At 48.3% G+C, this 18,938-nt stretch overlaps 1 protein-coding gene across 1 annotated transcript in view; it reads right to left on the bottom strand.

Annotated features, from left to right (window-relative positions):
* Fbxw8 (F-box and WD repeat domain containing 8) overlaps positions 1-18,938 on the bottom strand; it is a 92,172-nt gene that overhangs the window by 6,452 nt on the left and 66,782 nt on the right. Inside the window, exon 8 of the mRNA XM_021642678.2 lies at positions 6,356-6,483. Coding sequence (XP_021498353.1) covers positions 6,356-6,483 — 128 coding nt within the window. The remainder of the gene's footprint in view (positions 1-6,355; positions 6,484-18,938) is intronic.

Genomic DNA, 18,938 nt, shown 5'->3' with positions numbered 1-18,938 from the left:
CCAGACCCAGCAGCCTCAGCACTTGAATCGAACACTCCACACTGGGAAACAGGTAGCCCAGCAAATGGGCACAGGCACATGCCAGGTCTACCCATTCCAGGGACAAGAGGGGCCAATGGTAGAAACTGCGAATCCTCATCTAGTGAGTATCACCAACTTCGCCTGCTGAAAGAAAAATAATTGGTCTGAAAGCTATAATTGTCTTATGTTTAATATTCATGGATGGGCTTGGAGGACAGCCCCAACACTCCCTCTCTGCAGCCCTCACTAATGAAAACCGCACCATAGGAGGTGGCTTTAGCCCGCCAATTAAAACAAAAGACACCAGAACCTTCCAAAGACTCCAGCAGAGGAGCATCCATCTGATGGGCAGGAAAACGCGCTGGAACGGAGAGGGAGGCACGCTCTGGTTGGTCCTGTGTGAAGAGCTTTGAATAACTCATTATAACACTTGCAGATGGAGTGAGCGTAATGTTCGCGCCCTGCACGCTCCCTGGCAGCAGGCAGCACACGCGAGCACACACCACAACTTTCTGTATGCTGGGCAGGAAGGAAGTGAGAAGATTCTTTAATTGGGGGGTCACACTTTGGGGCGTGCTTCCTATTGGTTTGGACTCACCAGTCCTGCATGATAACAAGGCAGACTGTGGCGGCAAAGCTGGCAGTGTTCAGACTCTGGGTTGGCTGTTCTTCAGGAAGAACCCACCCTTGGCTGCATTTCTATCCAGGAACTAAAGGTAAATGTGTGAAATTTAAAACTGACTAAACAAGTCAGGAAAACTGGTATTTTTAAAAGGTTGGTGCACACTTCTGCCTGACCTCACTGTACCCGAGCTATGGACGAAGACTGCACACAAGTCTCACCCACACAGCACCGCACCGACAGTCTTACTTGAATGTTCATTTTCAGAGCAACTGAAACACTTGCATTTTCAGGTGGACTTGCCTGGCTCCGTTGAGCTTAACACACTTTAGCTAAGCAGTGCCACTATGGTGGAGGTCTCTACATGAAATCTAAGCATCAACCCCTCTGGGGTGATCCCCAAAGCTGACTCCTCAGAGAATCTACCAAATCCTGAGCACTGTAGCTCATGAACAGCCAGCCTAGGACAGCACTGAGGGCCAAAATAGGAAATGTGGGAGCTCTAAGCTAGCATTCTGCATTTTAAGTGTATGAGTGAGGCTCAGCAGCTGAAGGCTTGCAGCAAGCCAGCTGACCTGCGTCCCATCCCTAGAACCCTGCTTGGGGTGGAAGGAGAGAACCAGCTCCACAGCTGTCCTCTATGCATACTATGGCACGTGCACCCCCACCATCGTGCATGCATAATACATTTAAAAATATTAGATAGTTCACATATCCATGCTGCACATTTTTGTCTTGTTCTTCTTAAGATTCTATTTTTAATAGTGTGTCTGTGTGTGCAATTTGAGTTGCAGGTGCCTGCAAAGGCCAGAAGAGGGCATCTGGTCCCCTGAGCTGCAGTGGCAGGCAGTCGTGAGCACCTGATGTGGCTGCCTAGAATCAGACTCAGGTCCTCTAAAAGGGCAGTACATGCTTTTAATAGCTGAGTCACCTTTCAGCCCATTTAGTTTTTTATAGAGAACCTCACTATATAGCCCAAGTTGTCCTGAAACTTGTGCCTCAACCTCCCACTTGGTGCACCATACCCACCTCCTACACAAACATCCTCCCTTCACCCACAGAGACTGCAGAACATGGCTGGCTTCTGTCTATCTGGTACATCCTCAACTACAGATGCAGCAAGTTCCAGCCAGCTGCTGGTGAGACTAATAAACAGGGCAGGATCAGAACTGGGAACACTCAATTTTTTATGGTCAGTTAATTTTCAAGGTTGGAAAGGACAATCTTGTCAACAAAAGTGCTGAGAAGACTAAATACAAAGCCAGACTCCACCTTACACTATACCCAAAATTGCCTAGCAGGCCATGCATTTCAAAATCAGGAGATTAAATTATAAAACTCAAGAAAACAGACCAATAACCTTGAATTAGGAAGTGGTTTCTTATAAACAGGTGATAGCACAAGCAATAAAACAACATTTAGATAAGTAACACTCCATCATACTTAAAGCCTATCTTACACACTGTCTACAAGTGAGGACGCAGCTAACACAAGGAAATACTTGCAAGTGACACATCTGCTAAGAGACTGACACCCACAGAAGTAAAAGATCTGCCACAACCCAACAATAAAAACCCCAGTTAAAAACAGGATTAGGAGCCTGGTGGTGGTGGTGGCTGCGGTGGCGGCACACATCTTTAATACCAGTACTTGGGAGGCGGAGGCGGAGGCTGGCGGTTCTGTGAGTTAGAGGCCAGCCTGGTCTACAGAGTGAGTTTCAGGACAGCCAGGGCTACAAAGAGAAACCCTGTCTCAAAAAACAGGCAAGACTTGGGAGTGGGTGTGGTAGCACGTGACGTGCTAGGCATGTACACAGTGGAACCACATCTCAACCCTAAAAGCAGGATCTGGATAGACAGATCTCATGGAACATGCAGAGGGTCAAAAGCACAGGAGGTGGGCCCCGAGGGCGATGCAAAGCACAAGTACACACCACACACTAGTTGCCAGCCACAGAGACGGAGGACAGCACATGGCTGAAGACATGGAGGAACTGGAAGATTCCTCAGGGCCAGGGCAGGCAGAGCGTGGCGTACCACTGAAGCCAGCAACTCAACTCCCAGGTGTCTACACCCAAGAGAACTGAAGATGCACAAAACATGACACATGAATGACAACAATGGTCAAAACTATTAAGGAATTTAATGAACTAAACCACTCAGACATCCACTAGCTTAAAGACATGGACGGACGGATGTTGTAATTCTTGGATTAGATGTTGTATTAGATGGACAGATGTCTGTCCAATGATGGGTATTACTTGGCCATAAAAAGGGAGTGATGTTTTAATACACGCTACCACATGGGTGTACCCTGAAAACATTAGACTAAGTAGAAATAAGTCATAAGGGATCACATGTCACCCATTTACACAAATGTCCACAGGTAAATGCATACCAAAGGAAAGTCAGCTGGTGGTTGCTCAGAAATGGAGACCTTGGGGGAGATGGCAGTGACTACTCATGATACAGGGCATCTGTCTTGGGTACTGTCCTGAAACTGTGCAGTTAGCTGGTGGGTCACATGGCATGTGAACTCTACCTCAAGGAAGGGGTTCTGAAAATGAACTTGCAGTGGGGAGATGGCTTTTGCTTGGCAGACAAGAATAAGGACCTGAGTTTGGGCCCCCAAGACCCAGATAAAGCTGGACACAGCAGCACATGTCTGTAATCCAGTGGTCCTGTGATGAGATATGAGGTCTCCACCTGACATCTCCAGAAGCTCCTGGACCAGCCAGTCTGCATGCATAGGCAACATGGAGGCAGCAAGGACTGACAGACAATGCTGTCCTCTGATCTCCACACTGTGCTATAGTATGCACACACTCACCCACATACACCCACACATGGATGTGTACGTGCACGCGCGCGCACACACTCTAAACTAAATCTGGGAATGGTGAGAATGTTGGTCCAAGGAGTATACCTTAGCAATCCAACAGCTGCTGTCAGCACTGACTATGGCCCTGGCTCTCCCAGGCGGAGAGTTGAGCATGTTCTACTCCAGACCCTGGGTGTTACTGGTGAGAGACAAGCAGTCCAAGAGGCACACAGGGAGGGGTCTTACTAGACACAGCACTTGCCAGTACCTACAAGCTTCCTCCACTCACTGACAAGAGCATGGAGGTTCTGGTTTCAGTGTGCTGCCCTCAGTCTGACCACCAGCAAACCCACAGATAAAATACAAAAGCCCTCTGCACCTAGAGCTGCAGAGGGCAGTCAAGTTGATGGGCTGTTGCGAAGCTCCCTGGGGAAGTGGCTGCACCAGGAGGCTTCCCAATGTCCCCAGTGTTTTCTTACGGGCCTGCCCTGAACAGGGGTTCCCACGACAGAGCTGTAGGGTGGGGCAGGAGGCTTTAGGCACTTTTCTGGAACTGAATGAGGTTTTTAAGCCCTTAAAAAGCCTTTGTTTCCTCAGGAGAAGAGAGAAGAATAATGATTTAGGGTTGGGGACAGTGGTCTATTAACTACTCCTAGCTATTGGGCATGGCTGCCCTAGCAGGGGCTAGCCTACATATGTAAGAAAACTTACCGATACTGGCTTAAAAATGCTTTCAGTTCTTCCATAGTAACTACATGCCTGGACAAGGGAAGGCTAGAGGAGTCTGGATTCTTAGGGGAGGCAGCTCTTAGCTTTTCCTCCAAGGACTAACTGTAAACCTTCACTGGAAATGCAAGCCTAGGCCTGGACGCTGGGTTTACTGTTTGGGTTTATTCTAAAGGGTGGGGGCAGCCAGGGCTCTAACATTGAAGAGCTCTGTCCCTGTCTGTCATCTGTGCTGTGCTGAGAACCTGGGACCTCCCTGCTTTAAAAAACTCAATTCCACTACATTCTTTAAAAAAAAAAAAAAAGGGATTTCTTAAAATCCATTTTGGGTATCACACAGACAAGAGGGCCTTCTGAACTGGGCACGTGGCTCCTCATCTAGTCATGGTGTGTGATGAGGTGGGTACACTCCAGAAGAAAAGGGCAGCTTTATTGAGAATAGGTACGTGTCCTGGAGGACAGCTTGAGAGGCAGCTGACAGTGGCTGTGCCATCCTAGAGCTGTCTGGGCTAAGGTCTTCAGATACAGGGCTCCCCTGCTCTGGAGCTGGGCTCCCCAAAGGCTCCTGACATCTGCTCCACTCAGAAAGAGTGGAGACACTCAGCTCACAGGGAGTGATCTGTTTCCCTAGTCACACACTGAGGCTACTTTCCAAGCGTAGGTGGTGGTGGCAGTTGTTGGGGGGTGTGTGTGTATGCATGTACATGTGTGGAATGTGTGCACCTGTGAAAAGGCCATGTGGAAGTCACAGAGGTCAGCATCCCTATGATCAGTTGTCCTTTACCTTATCTTTTGAGAAAGGTTTCTCATGGACCCAGAGCTCTCTGACTTGCTGGCCACTGATCTCTGAGGCCAGTCCTGCCTGCCTGTGCCCCTTGCCCTAGGGCTACAGATGAGTGTGACCATGCCTTTTTCAGTTGTCATTGTTTGGTTTTAGACAGGGTCTGTAGCCTTTGCCAGCCTAGCCCTCACTATTTAGATCAGGCTGGCTCTGAACTCACAGAAATCTGCCTGCCTCGGCCTCCCAAGTGCTGAGACTAAAGGCGTGAACCACCATGCTCAGACTGCCAGTTTTTTTTGTTGTTGTTGTTTTTTTTTTTTTTTTTTTTTTTTTTTTCCTAACATGTATTCTGGGATCCAAATTCAGGTCACATTTGCCCAGTAGTCATTTACTGACCAAGCTGTCTCTCCAGCCCCCAAGCCTTGGCACACTGAACTCAGAGCTCCATTTACAAGCCCCACATTTTGAGTCACTGAGAAGCCCCTGTGAGATGGACCGACTGCCTTCTCCCCACAAAGCACGCTCAGGCTCTCTTTGCTCTAGGTGGGGTGGGGCTAGTGGGTGAGGCTCAGGGGTTGGAAACACTATGTGATTCAATAGTGATTTCTGTAAGCTGCTACTCTTCTGGGACAGAGCTCTGGGATTTGGCACAAAGAAACACCCGCCTCAGAGCTGATACTCACAGCCGGGCAGCCCAGCACCTGCAGCCCCGGGCTGGGCCCAGGGGAGGGGTGCCAGCAGCCTTGGCACCCCATCTAGTCTACCTCTCTCTGGGGCACTGGATCAGACATAGCAGGTAACTAGCCAAAAAGCAGAAATAAAGCAAAGGAAAAGACAAGACAAGAGGAAAAACTAAAATTTGGATGGGAAGGGTCTTTTCAAACACTTTAATCCTACAGTGTGGAAGGCTGGCACTGGCCCTTGTACCAGGAAAACTGACTCCCTCAGCCAACATGTTAAAGAGAAGGCCGCTAATCAGCTAAATAGAAAGTGGAATCTGTTCCCATCAAGTCTCTTTCCTGTCAGCAGAGGGACACACAGAGCTCTGAAATACACTCTTGGCATCACTTGGCAGGCATCCCTATTGTGCTGAACACGGCCTGTCCCTTAGGTTATTGTTTTTAATATTGGAAAGCAAGCTTTTCGGTGCCAAACTAATTCTGCAGCAGGGGGACAAAAGATATTCCAAGTGGTCTCACTGGACCGTCCACCAACTGCCTTAAAGGAGAATTGTCCTGTGCTGCTTCAGAAGCGAAGCACAGGCATAGCAGGTCCAACTATTACCTAATATAAGACTGTTCCAAGTCCAGGGGCTGGGTGGGGGGCTGGGGACAAAGCTGAAGAGTGGGGCACTCTCAGCCCCTTCAGCTATCATCTTGACCTACCTTCTGTCCATGTTGCCGCTGACCATTAGGTTGGGAGGGCTATCTCGGAGGTTGACACAGGTGAAGTCTCCAAGCGCGTTGCCTACCTTCGAGAGGCAGCGTTCTGCTTCCAGGCTATACACCAGGATCTGAGTGGGAAGAAAGCACAGATTGTCAGTCCTAGGCGTCAGGGGATGTCATACAGTCTGCACTGTGCCAACCTTGAGTGAGCATTTATTTCATTCTGTCCCCAGAGGACGCTCTGCTACTCAGTGGCTTAGACACTTCTAGGCCATTGAGAGTAGAGGGACACTGGCTACTCAAGTGACAAAAGACCAAGAAGGGGAAAACCAGAGTTCCTTCACCAAAGTATAAGCAAAAGCAGGAGGGCAGAGACGAATGATGAGCAGCAGGTCAGGCAGCCTGTTCTCTCCACAGCTAAACTGAACTTTTCTGTGTTTTGTGTTTAAGGAATGAAAGCTACAGGTTACAGGGGTTAGCTGTGCTGGGGTTAGCTGAAGAGCTTACAGCAACTGAGGGAAGCGGCACTGTAAACATACACCACCATGGTGCCTCACACTGAGCTCCAGTCCAACAGCACCTCTCTCCCAGCTCTCCACTCCGGGTTTGGAAACTTTGTTCTGGGTGTGAAGGACAGAGGGCAGATGCCTGCAGGCTATATACTCTCACTGAGGGTGTGTGTGCCTCTTCTTCAGCACAGGGGAATAAAGGATGGATTACCTTTATTCTCCTGGGGTCAGCTTTTGTTGTTGCTGTTTTTGTATTTGTTGTTTGTGTTTTTGAGACAAAGTTTCTCTGTGTAGCCCTAGCTGTCTACTTGTTCTGTAGACCAGGCTAGCCTTGAACTTGGTGATCCACCTGCCACTGCCTCCTGAGCACTGGGATTGAAGGTGTATGTGTAGTCAGCTTTTAAATAAAAGATATTACTACTCAACTGGGTGTCATTTGGTAAACAGTACATAATCCTGGTCCAAATTCACAGTGCAAAGGCCTTCCCACTACACTTCCACTGACTTCCGCTGAACGTGTGCATGGTGAGCACTCTGGGTTTGCAGAGTGACTCTGGCATTTCCATGGAGACCATGAGAACTCTTCTGATTAACCCAGACACTTAACACTTATGAGTGGTGATTCTTATGTCAGTCCTGAGAAACTCCTAACAAATTAAATCATCTCCACAGTGAGAACCATCAGTCTCATGGTGGCATACATTTCTAACATGTGAATCTTCAAGAATCCATGGGAGTCTAACACCATGGTCAGGGGAATTAACTACTGCCAAAAGACAGTGGCAGAATCCACAACGCCTTCTCAACGCCTAATGTACAAGCCAAGATGCAACAAAACACAAAAGTTCCTTATAGAAAGTTAGATCTGCTTGCTCACTCACTCGCTCATTCATTGATTCATTGATTCATTCATTCATTCAATCATTCATCATAAAAGCAGGGTCTCACTGTATAGCCCTGGCTGGCTTCCAACTCAGAGTGTATCCATCTGCCTTTGCCTCCATGAGTGCTGGGATTAAAGGTGTGTGCTATGGCCTGACAAAAAGTTTTCAACAATTAAAAAACCAAACCAAAACAAAACAAAAAAACAAACCAAAACAAGCCCTAAAATGGTGCTGTTTTCAATACAGACATGATCAAATCCATCTTCAGCAGCTGAGTGGACATTATCACAGGTGGTTTCTGGGAGGAGGAAAGCTGAAAACCAGCAACCTGCTGGTGTGTTCTGAAAATGTTCCCAGCATGAAGCAGCAGTTCTGAGGTAAGACACTCAGGCACAGGTCCTGTTCTGTACATGCACAGAAATGCCACGGCACCCCCTGGACAAGTACAGTTACTGTTTAGCAATTTAAGAAGATTTATTAAAAATTTAAAAGCAACCATTTCGGACCTAATTATCATCACAGAGATTTCAATATTTTGGAGTGACCTTTTTGTTTTTACAGTACATCAGTGTGGAAGGAAGGTGGGCCTTCAGCAGCAGACAGGTAAAGCGCAAGAACTGAGGCTCACAGAAGCCAGCAGCGGCCTCCACTTTCTTCTATTTCCTTTTTGACAAGTGGATGAATCATCTCTGAGTGATACAGGGAGATAATCCCCGCCAAAAAGACTCTGCAAATTCATCATAAAGACATCTAAGTCAGCAGTCAAGTATTTCTAAAATGTTCAATAATTCAACGGATCAGAACCATCCAAAGAGAACCTTTACCATTGCGTTTAGTTAAAGACCACAGAGATTGGAAAACACATTACCATCTCCAAGGCAGGTCTTCCACGATACAAGTCCCTTAACGACCTTTACCATGGCTCCCTCCCTCCCACACTCTCTCTCTTTTAATAAGGTTGAGCAAATGGGACTTCATTTTATCTGATTGCCACAGACTAGTGATATCAATTATTCATGCTCACACTCCCTCTTGTTAAGACCATGCATTAGACTAATTTTTCTCTTTATTGCCCTGGTTGGATGAGTCTTAACCCACGACCACTTGAGTTGTTCTCAGAGGCGTTCAGAGATGCTTGAGAGAAGGGGAAACTCCCCTCAGCTGCAGTCTGGGAGCAGATGCTCTGCACTAATGTGGCCACCGAGTCGATAGATTAGCCAAGCATCAAATGCAGGTTCGGCAGCGTTGGCAGCAATCACGGCCCAGGCGTGTGCTGCCATCCACTGTGTCTCTAGGAGTTTTCCTAAAGCTACGCCAGCAGATGCTGTGTCCTGCAGACATCTGCAGGAGATGCACTGTGAGCTCAAGCTCTCACGTCTCCCTTCTGTCTTCCAGGTGAATCTGTGTGACCCTATGTGAATGAAAGCATCCTCTTCATAAGGGACCAGGCAGGAAGGTTTTCTATTTCTGCTAATTTCCTCCACAGAAAACTTAACTTGTTTCTGATAAAACACAGCTTTAGAATGTCAATTTTCAACTATTCCAACTGCTCTCAAGCCTATATTTAAAAACATATTTTATCCAAATGTAATGCCTCTTATAGTGAGTTATTACAGTAAATTGTGTAACAAAAGAGTGTGGTGGTCCACTGTGATCCATCTCGAGGATCCAGCCACCCCAAACATTCTGGTAATAGATGTATAGGTTTTTAGTGTGAAGGTCTGTCTCTCTTGTTTGGTACGTGCAAAAGTCCTTTCTGTGAGAGGCTGGTGTTTTCTTGATGCTGATGTCTCCAATACAAGTGACTCTGGGTCTTTTGAATGTCTGTGCATATATAAGTCCATTCTGGTAAATAAGTTGCTTCGATTTGGTTTTTGATAAAACATTCAGCAGCTGGTGAGAACATTTATGAGTCTTCCTCTGTGTAGCAGGCACTGGAGTGAATGGGTGTGGCAGCCGACACACTGCCAGATCAAAGAGCCGTGTCTGGCCAGCTGCTGCTGTCCCAGCTGTCCCACTCTTCTGCATGCGGGACCTGCCTCTTCTGGGACCACAGAGCCATTGTATTGCTGTGTCCTAGCAGCTGGTGTCTCAAGCATGAGGGAGCTGTTGTACTGGCCTATGCTGTTGGGAAGGAGATGGCCACAGATCCAATATCTGGAAAGCATCAGAGACTACTCTGGGTTGGGAGGTCTGTACCTTCTACACATGACCAGGTCTGTTTAGGGTGTCAAGAGGTTGTGGCTTTCTAGCCAAATCACAATGGAAGGACTGGAAGATGGCTACCACCGTCACTTACACTGGGGCTAGCTCAAAGCTTGCCACCCTCTCCTCCACTCTGTGAAACCAGTATTCAGCACAGGTTCTTCCTAAACCCAGGACTGACATCACCATCTGTGGACATGAGCCACCATAGACAGAGATGTCTTCAAGGAGCTTGGCACCTTGATGACAGAATTGTGGCTATGTTCTGGCAAACTGACTTTAATTTGACCAAAACTTCAGAATGTTCTCAGAACCCCAGGCTGCCTAACCAATGTGGTCAGTGGTGGAAAAGGCCTCTCCCCATGACATCAGCACTCTTAAGAACCTTTTGAATCAAAGAGAATTTGCTTGTTTCCCTTTAAACAAGGTGCGTACTCAACAGGGATGGAGTAAATTCCAAAGACACGAAGGGAAGTCCTGACCCAAAGTCTTGGATATTGCAGACACAACTGACCCTTCTTCTCCCTCCCGGCTACCCGGCCTCTCTCATCACTACCACATATACTTTGATCTTTGGGGGAAAAGCCCCAGGCAGAAGCCATTTCTGAACAGAGCGAGCGAGCTGGCCTCACGTTCTCCGTCTGCATCCAGGCAAGTGTGCTCCGCTCTCCATCCCCCAACCTCACCATTGGCACTCAGGATTCTCTACAATCAACAGAGCAGGGGGTGTTTATTGTCAGCCAGCATGCTGCATCTGGTGTTCCCAAGTGCCACCCTGAACTGTGTCATCTGCTTGCAGTTCTCCAACACTGAGGGTCAAACAGTCTCAAGACTGTCTTGAGCACCAGGTGCAGCTTAGTTACCAAGCACTTACACACAGAGCAGAGTTCTTCCTTGATTCGGGCTTTAAGCTCCCTGGAGCATAAGTGCTGCTGCCCTCCGCCTTTCATGCAGTGCTCAGCACAAGCAGCAGATACCAGATGCCATGGTCCTGATGTGGGTTGGCAATGGGCTAGGTGCATGCATTTGTGTTTGCTGAGAAGTGGTTCAGACTAAGAACCAGGAAACCTAGAATTTACTCCAGTTTGGGCCTTTCCTTCCCTGCTTATCTTCTCTCCACTCCTGGGTGACCTTGCAGCTTGCCCAGGCAGATGCCCCAACGTCCACCCACCCAAGCCTTTGGGCTCTCTTCCTGTCTGACAAAGCGGCATACCAATAAGCCAGCACAAAGCTCAAAGTGCAACTGAAGTCTGCCACCAAACCCCTCTTTGCACATTCCTCACCTCAAGGGAAGTGGTATGATTCACAGGTGCCCAAAGTGATGAGACCACAAAGGAATGAGAGCCAGGCCAGGGCTTCTCTGGGAACCCCTGAGAATGGCAGCTGGGGACCCAGCATCTGACAGCACAGGGGACATCACAAATGAGAACTCTGCATAAAGCGGAGCCTGTGGACCCCAGAATGATGGTGGGTGAAGGTGGAACCCTTCCCTGGGGAAGCTCAGCTCAGTTCAGGGGAGCACAATGCTCCCACTCCCTGGAGCCACCCAGACATCTGTGGTGCCTGCAAATCAATTCCAGCTGTGTATCCCACTCAAAATAAAGGACAAATTCTATAGAGCCAGTGAGAAGCAGGATGGGCTTTGGAGGCATTGGGAGTTTCAGGACACAGAGTTGGCTGCAGACAGTCTCAGTGTACACAGTCACCTACCATGTGACAGGGCAGGCAGCAAACTGAGCACATTTGAGAAACTGAACTCAGAATTTCTAGAAATCACCATAGATGGACGGGCTAAGCAAAGATCGAGGGTGATCCAGGGAGACAGGTGAGCAGGAAGCTAGATCTGAGCCTTTCCTCAGAGTACCATGCAGACATGCAGATGGAAGTGAGTGGGGATCAGCATACTGGTCCAACACACATCTAACCTGAGCTCCACAGAGAGAACAGAGAAGTGTTCAACAGGTACTGCCCAAGTGTACAGCTGAAAGGAAACACAAGAAATCCCCAACAGGATAAACTGAAATAAATCCATACAGAGGTGCTGGAGTGAAACCACAGAAAATTAGAGCCAAGTGATGAGCTTGTGCTGTGGTTCTGTTGTTGTTCTTGAGACAAAGCTTTGCTGGGCTCCTAGGCTGGCTCAGAACTGGAGGACCGGACCTTCCAATAGTGAAGGGAGGGCTGGAGTCCTCAGAGGGACAGCAATTACTTCCATAGCCACTGATTCACCAGTGTCAATGGGTGTCAAAAACCAGCAGCATCTTCAAGCGATTGAGCAAACACCTGTCAACCTAGAACCATGGCCATTGGGCCATGCTGGCCTTCAAGAGGGACAGTGAAATGAGGACATTTCGGGTAGAAACATGCTCTGGGCTTCAGTAACAAAGTGAGTAAAGTGAAAAGCATTTCAGAAAACAGTCTGAGAGGTTGGAGGGGGCAGCGACTCAACTAACTGCAGGAAAATAACCAACGCCAATGGCACAGTGAAGTGTCAGCATGGCTGCGGGCACAGCACAGCTGTGGTTATAACAGGACAGACCCTAACCCCTATTCCAAATGCCAGAAGTGAGAGAAATGTCCCATAGCCACCAGATACCAGTCACATGGGGTGAACACAAGCCTACTTCTCTGGATTACAGAGCAGCGTCAGGTGCTATGCAGGCTGACCATGCACTAGATGAAGTGGATGAAGCATGCAGCTCACACACGCTGTCTGACCATGGCCATAAGCGACACTGTCTTAGAAAGACAGGCTTCAAGAGTGTGACCATGAACACACATGCCCGCTGTCCACCCGGCAGTCCAGCTGCCTGGTAAGGCCACTGGTACTCTCATTTTTGTAAATGCAGAAGACAAGGGAAAGGCTATAAATCCTGGTAATAACAAGCGAGGCATTTCACCACAAAGCAAGGTGTGCACACTGCTTCACACACAAAGCTAAGTGAACAGCCCAGGGAATTCACAGATGAGCTCAGATTTAAAAAAAGGATGAGAAAGATGGACAACTGGGGAGGGCAAGGAGGCTGGGGGAAAAAGTAAATCACACACAAAACAGCCAATAAAAAAATAAAAAAGCAGTTAATATACATGAATAATGGATGTCTGATTTAAAAGCAGTTTACTCTGATATGATGTAATTTTTGACAACCAGCCAGAGAGACGATTTTAAGTCCTTGCCAGAGATAAGTCATAGCATGAGGCCTGGCGCAGCCAAGTCTGTGAACATGTGGACAATGACTTTCACCACCGTCTCAGAGGTGACTTAACTGTTGGCAAACAGAAACCTTCCTTTCACGCGCCCCCAGCAGCACCCCAGCAAGACGCAGCGCTTGAAGAGATGGCTCCTCAACATGAGCACAGCTCCCTGAAAACAGCCCCCCACAGTTTCCATGACATGCTCTGGCACTGTCCGAGCTCACTCACACAAAGGAAGAAGCTGGCTGCTTTCGTGTTTAAGTTTTAATTGGAGCAACAAGCCCACAAGGCCAAGATATTTCAGGGATGGGACGGTGTTGCTGAGCGTCGCCAGGCACTGGGTAGGCAAGGCCCCACACACTGCCCACCACGTGCCAATGCACCTGCAACCCTGGCCGTTCCAGGACTGGGCTCTTCCTGGGAAGGCAGTGCCAATCACATAGGCTGTGCCAGGCTTGAGGCTTTGTGATGTGGGCAGATGTCTACAAAGGACCAGACCGAGGCTAAACCAACACCTACTGTGACCTAAGCCTAGGGAAGCCAGGGTAAGTGCATCCTGTGGAGTCCAGGATTCTCTGGTCCCATGTCTCTCTGCTGATGCATGCTCAGGGTAGTACAGTTCTCCTCAGAGCAGTGAGCAGATGTAGCTCCCATGGGCTTCAGCTATTTCCTTATGTAACCATCACCACAGGGGAAGTTAAGGCTGTGACCATCATGAGCATGATGACAGAAGTGAGCAGGAAACACTTGTGTCCAGCAGAGTTGGAGTCACTATGCAAATGTGCCCAAATACTGACTAACTGTGTGGTGTGTGTCATCACAGAGAGTGGCACAGGCAGACACTCTGCATGTGACATGGGGTCAGCGCATGCACTTTGTGTGGGGAGAAACCAAAGCAGTACACCAGGATGTGAATTCTTTAAGGTGAAAATGCTGCGTTATCTTAAATCAGTGATCAGAGCACTCTGCAGCCTACAGACCAGATGACTTTGTCCAGAAAACTTGAGTATTTACCTAATTACCCTTTCTTTTAACCAGCCTGACTTCTGTTTCAACCCCAAATTAGACTGGAGAGGCTCAGAGGGTAGACAAGCAGAAGATCCCTAAACTAGACTGTGGAAACAAATGGCAGCTGCAGGGGGCTGAAATCAGCAGTGAACAGCCACAGCCTTTGGTGTGGGTGCACAGTCCAGTCCACAGATGGGGTGTCCTTACTTGCTATATATACATCCCCTAAGCATGGCGACCTCTGCTCACCGCACTGTACGCAATGCTGTCCCTGGGGACCTGCAGAGCAGTGTGGCACTCGTTCTTCCACAAGCCCTTCTGAATATACTACAGAGTGTATTCAGAATACCAACACCGGCACTGAGCTACCAGGAAACCGAAGTCCATCTGAAATAACTTGCCCCACACTACGCAGGGAACAGTTGGGAAGCAGGCCAGGCACAGCCCAGTCCTTCCCACCCCAGCTACCACACTAGAGTGCCTCTTCCTGATCCTTGCCTAAACTGGCTACTCCCAAAAGCCAGCACAGTTCTGTGTGCAGGACTCCACTGTGCCCGTGGTTCTTCTGATCCTCACAACGCTAGAAAGAAGGTGGAATCCCTACTTTTCTCACTTTCTACAAGAAAATGGCACTGACAGAGGACACATCTCTTGCCCAGCTAGGGAGTTCTGGAAGTAGGCTTCACTGGGGTCTGGCCATCAATGTCCCCCTCTTTAAACCTCTACCCCAGGGCACCCCAAGGGCAGTCCCAGCACGAGTATCAACAGTAGTCCTGGGAATGGCACACCCGTAGGCTCTTAGCTCTACCTGGCCAGGACACACTCCTCACCAGCTCTGCTCCTGTGGGTGCTGCCCCCAGACAAGTCGGGACTCTATCCCCCCCCCCCAAACGTACTGCTTCCCAGATGCTGAGGAACTCAAGTGTCCCTCGGCTGGAAGCCCTTGCCTCCGGCTTTCTGGCCACTGTCCTCTGGTAAGCTACAGTGCTGGGTGGCAACAGGGTCAAAATGTGAGCTGCAGGTTCATGTGTGCTGAGGTCAGGGGAGGGACTGTGGGACTGAAGCTGAGGCCTCATGTCCTCTTCTGAAAGGACATGAGAAGATGAGATGGGAGCAGGGAAAGGAGGCGTCTGCTAGTCCCGGGCAGGAGGGGGACACCTCTGAGCTGCATAGAGACTCATCTTGTAGGTGCCGGTAGAGAGCTGGAAGCTGGGGTGGGGTCTGACTCCTGAGAGTTTTGAAAGCCAGGCAACAGGGCCTCACCCACAGTGCTTGGCATGGGCCACTTTTCTGATAAAACGATTTTCTGAAATAGTGGATGTGTGTGCAACAAAGATTGCAAAGGCTGCAGGTGTGTGTGTGTGCCAAGGAATGCAAGGGTGTGTGTCTGTGGGTGTGCCAGAGAGTGCAGGGGTATTGTAAGGGTAGGGGGTACAAGTATGTATAGATATGCCAAGGAGTGCAAGGGTGCAGGAATGGGAGTGGGGGTACAAGGATCTAGCTCTGGAGGCATTTTCAATGTGCATTTCAAAATCTCCTGTGAACAAGATGTATGAGCTCCCAACCCAAGGAAATAGGGAAGTGGAGTCCCCAGCCCACTGTAGAAATAGGAGCACAGGGCACTGCCCAAGCCTACCTGCTAACAGGAACCTGAATAAAGCTGGACATGGAGCTAGGTTTAGGAAGAGCAAGTTGACCCTCATTAGAGCACTATCCTTGAAGCAGAGGTAAGCAGTGGCTAGCAGCTGGATCATGGTTGGGCACCTTTTATGGATAGCCTTCAGAGGACTTGCGGACTCATTTTAATACTTGGCAAACTTTAATCACTCTGTCTCAAGTGTGAGCTAAGCTAGAATTTTCCTCTGCCTAGCTGCAAGGGAATCCGCTGTGTAGTTAATTGCTGAGGGAATGTTGTGAGGAGTAGTTTGTCATCCACTCACTAGAAGTAGTTGTGCAACTCAACACGTTGCTAAACCCCCTCTCTAATCTAAGGCCTTACAGAAGACGGGGAGGTGGGCTATGCTAATAAAGCATTGTCTCCTGGGTACAGGGTGAAAAGCCCAAGTCTTGGACTTTACATGCTATGTGTTATCTGAATACAGCAAACACTTGAATTAGCTGGAGACTGAGCCTGCTGAGGCCATGCGCTATACTGTGTCCTTGCTCTCCCACTCTCCCTCCTTGCTAAGCCCATTGGTCTTAATAGTCTGGACTGTGTGGGAGCATGTGTTTTACCCCATAGTTACTGTTTTTACTCCTAGAAGATGGCAAACATTTCCACCAGGCCCCCTCAGATCCTGACTCTCTGAAAAACATGCTGATTTTTAACACTAACAAACCTAGTTGCTGTCTGGGCAATATTTACCCTGAGACTCATCTGGCACAGAGAAATCAAAGCCATCCCCATCTGTGCTGGGAAAATAATCACAACAGTCAACTCCAAGTTCACAGTCTCCCATGTGTGCGGGCTGGTGAACCAGGACAGGAATTCTACATATACTCAGGGAAGCCACTGGAAAAGTTAGATTCTAAATAAAAATCTAATCTTAGTTCAAAAGCCTAATAAGAAAGGGTTAATGGACATTATAGCCAATGTAATGCTTTCTAATTTTTCTCAATGCATTCAGAATACTGATGAAGTAAGTTAAATATCAGAAAACATTACTAATGTCAGTGGCAACCAAAACTATGCAAGGTTTGTACAGACAGAAGCTATCTGAGGTGTGGTGCCAGCCCTGCCAGCAAGGCTGTCCAGTGACTTAGTACCCATAGCTCATCACATGGCCTGTTCTACCAGTCTCAGGAAAAGAAACTAAGCCAGGCTCCCATACCTCCCAGGGATCAGACCACCAGGGTCCAGCCAGCCTGGGCCACCTCAGGCTCCCTTCCACAGGCCTGTTGCTTCTGCATGTACAAGTCCAACTTCACCCCAATGCTAGCAGACACAAGAACACCAGCCATATGCCAAGCATCATCCCAATTTCTCAGGAAAATCAAGGAAAGTAACTTGCTTGAAGTTTATGATTCCAACAGCCCTGCCCACTTCCCTGGTCAAAGCCCCTGTTCCCTTTATAAACTGTCTACCATGTAGTTTCACCTTCTAGGAGGCAGAGATCCTAAATCATACTTAACTTCCCCGAGAAGTAACAAGAAACACTCAGCGCCAAGTCTTCAGAGGCCTCTGAGGAAAGGGGTGCATAAGTCCCAAGCAACCTTGGGCCTCTGTGGGAATGCTTCAAGGGTTTCACTAAAACTTAGGGGAGTTTCCTTCATCTTTCATTACCAATAACACCAGCAAGATCAGTTATTGACATTATTTTAATACTAAGACCTGCACAAAACAATCTTGAATGTTCATTTCTCATCCATTTATGTTTGAGATTTTCAGCACTCTGGAATTCCCAGAGTTCGCCGTGTCTACCTTCACAAGAGAAAACACCCGCATTGCCGGTCACTATCAAAGAGCACAAAAGCTGTCCCTGTGCAACCAGCTCACTGATGTGAAAGATATAACAGTGCTGGACGTTCCTCCTTCCAGAAAACTGATCTCTAGGAGTTAGCCATCAATGCCCCAACAAAGCAAATACAAGAAAATCAGAAAGGTTTGGGGAGAATGTGAAAATATTTTATAAACTTTCAATTTTCACTTATTTGTCCTGCATGTGAAGTATCAAGACTTGACCAATAAAAGAGAAACACAGCTCTCTGATTGTGGCAGGATGTTGCAGAGTGCTGCCCATCTGCAGACACGCTCTGACCTCCGAGGCTCCAGACAGACAGCTCACCTTGTGGCCAGTGCAGGCAACCAATCCCAAGTCTCATCCTAGCTGCACGTGGGAAGCCATCAGCTCAGAGACTTAGGCAATTATTTTCTGGTGTGATGTAAGCTGCTGCAGCCCAAGCCAGCCTCCCTGCCCAGCACATTCCAGCCTGCGATGACTTCATCCCTCACCCTGATTAGGATGCGCGCCGCGTGCTGCTTAATACAATCTGCCATCAAATGCCAAGTGCTTCAGAACTAAATTGGGAAATATGTCCAGATCCATAGAATGATGCTAAGAGCACTAAGTGGGGCTCCAGCTCCCTTTATGAGGCAGGAGGCTCATCAGCAGCATGATGCTCCACCAGTGGCAGCTCTGCCCTAGCTGTCCACCCAGAGAGCCCAATCCAGGCAGCAAAGAGATTAATAAAGGGGGCATGCTGTTATAAATGGTTACAGAAACAAAAGCACTGCTGATGAATTCACAACTATGAGACACAAAACAAATTTTGGAAGGCTGCTTGAGCATCAAGGGTTGTGTTAAGAGCTTTGCTGACTCTCCACTGCAGTATGAAGTCATGTGGTCAAGAGACTTTTCTTTTGTTTCTTTCTACTGTCACCTACCACTCAGTAATGGCTACCTCTAAGACATTTACCACTAAACTCTGAGAACCCAAGAACGAACATCAAGAATTCAGAATTCTTTTCCATTGCAAGTTAAAGACCTCTGAGTAACTCCTCTTGGTGGGAAGCCCTATTCCTGCCCATCATTCCTGCCATTAGCAGCAAGCATGGCCCTTAGAGAAAATACACAGCCTTGGTTACTCAGCACCACTCACCTAACCCAAAGTCACGTGTCCATCCCTCACTGCTGAAGAAGAGACAGTTGCCAACTGTTCAATAGAATCATGGACCCTCAAAGGATTATCCAACAAGCAGTGGGGAAGCACACAACAATGCATGATACTACTCTTTGCACCATGACATCGGCCTAAGAGGGCTGCCGGCCCTGCCACACGATG

The sequence above is a fragment of the Meriones unguiculatus genome, chromosome 4, assembly GCF_030254825.1.
Source record: "Meriones unguiculatus strain TT.TT164.6M chromosome 4, Bangor_MerUng_6.1, whole genome shotgun sequence".
Taxonomy (NCBI): Eukaryota; Metazoa; Chordata; class Mammalia; order Rodentia; family Muridae; genus Meriones; species Meriones unguiculatus.
This window is presented reverse-complemented; position numbering and strand designations above follow the sequence as displayed.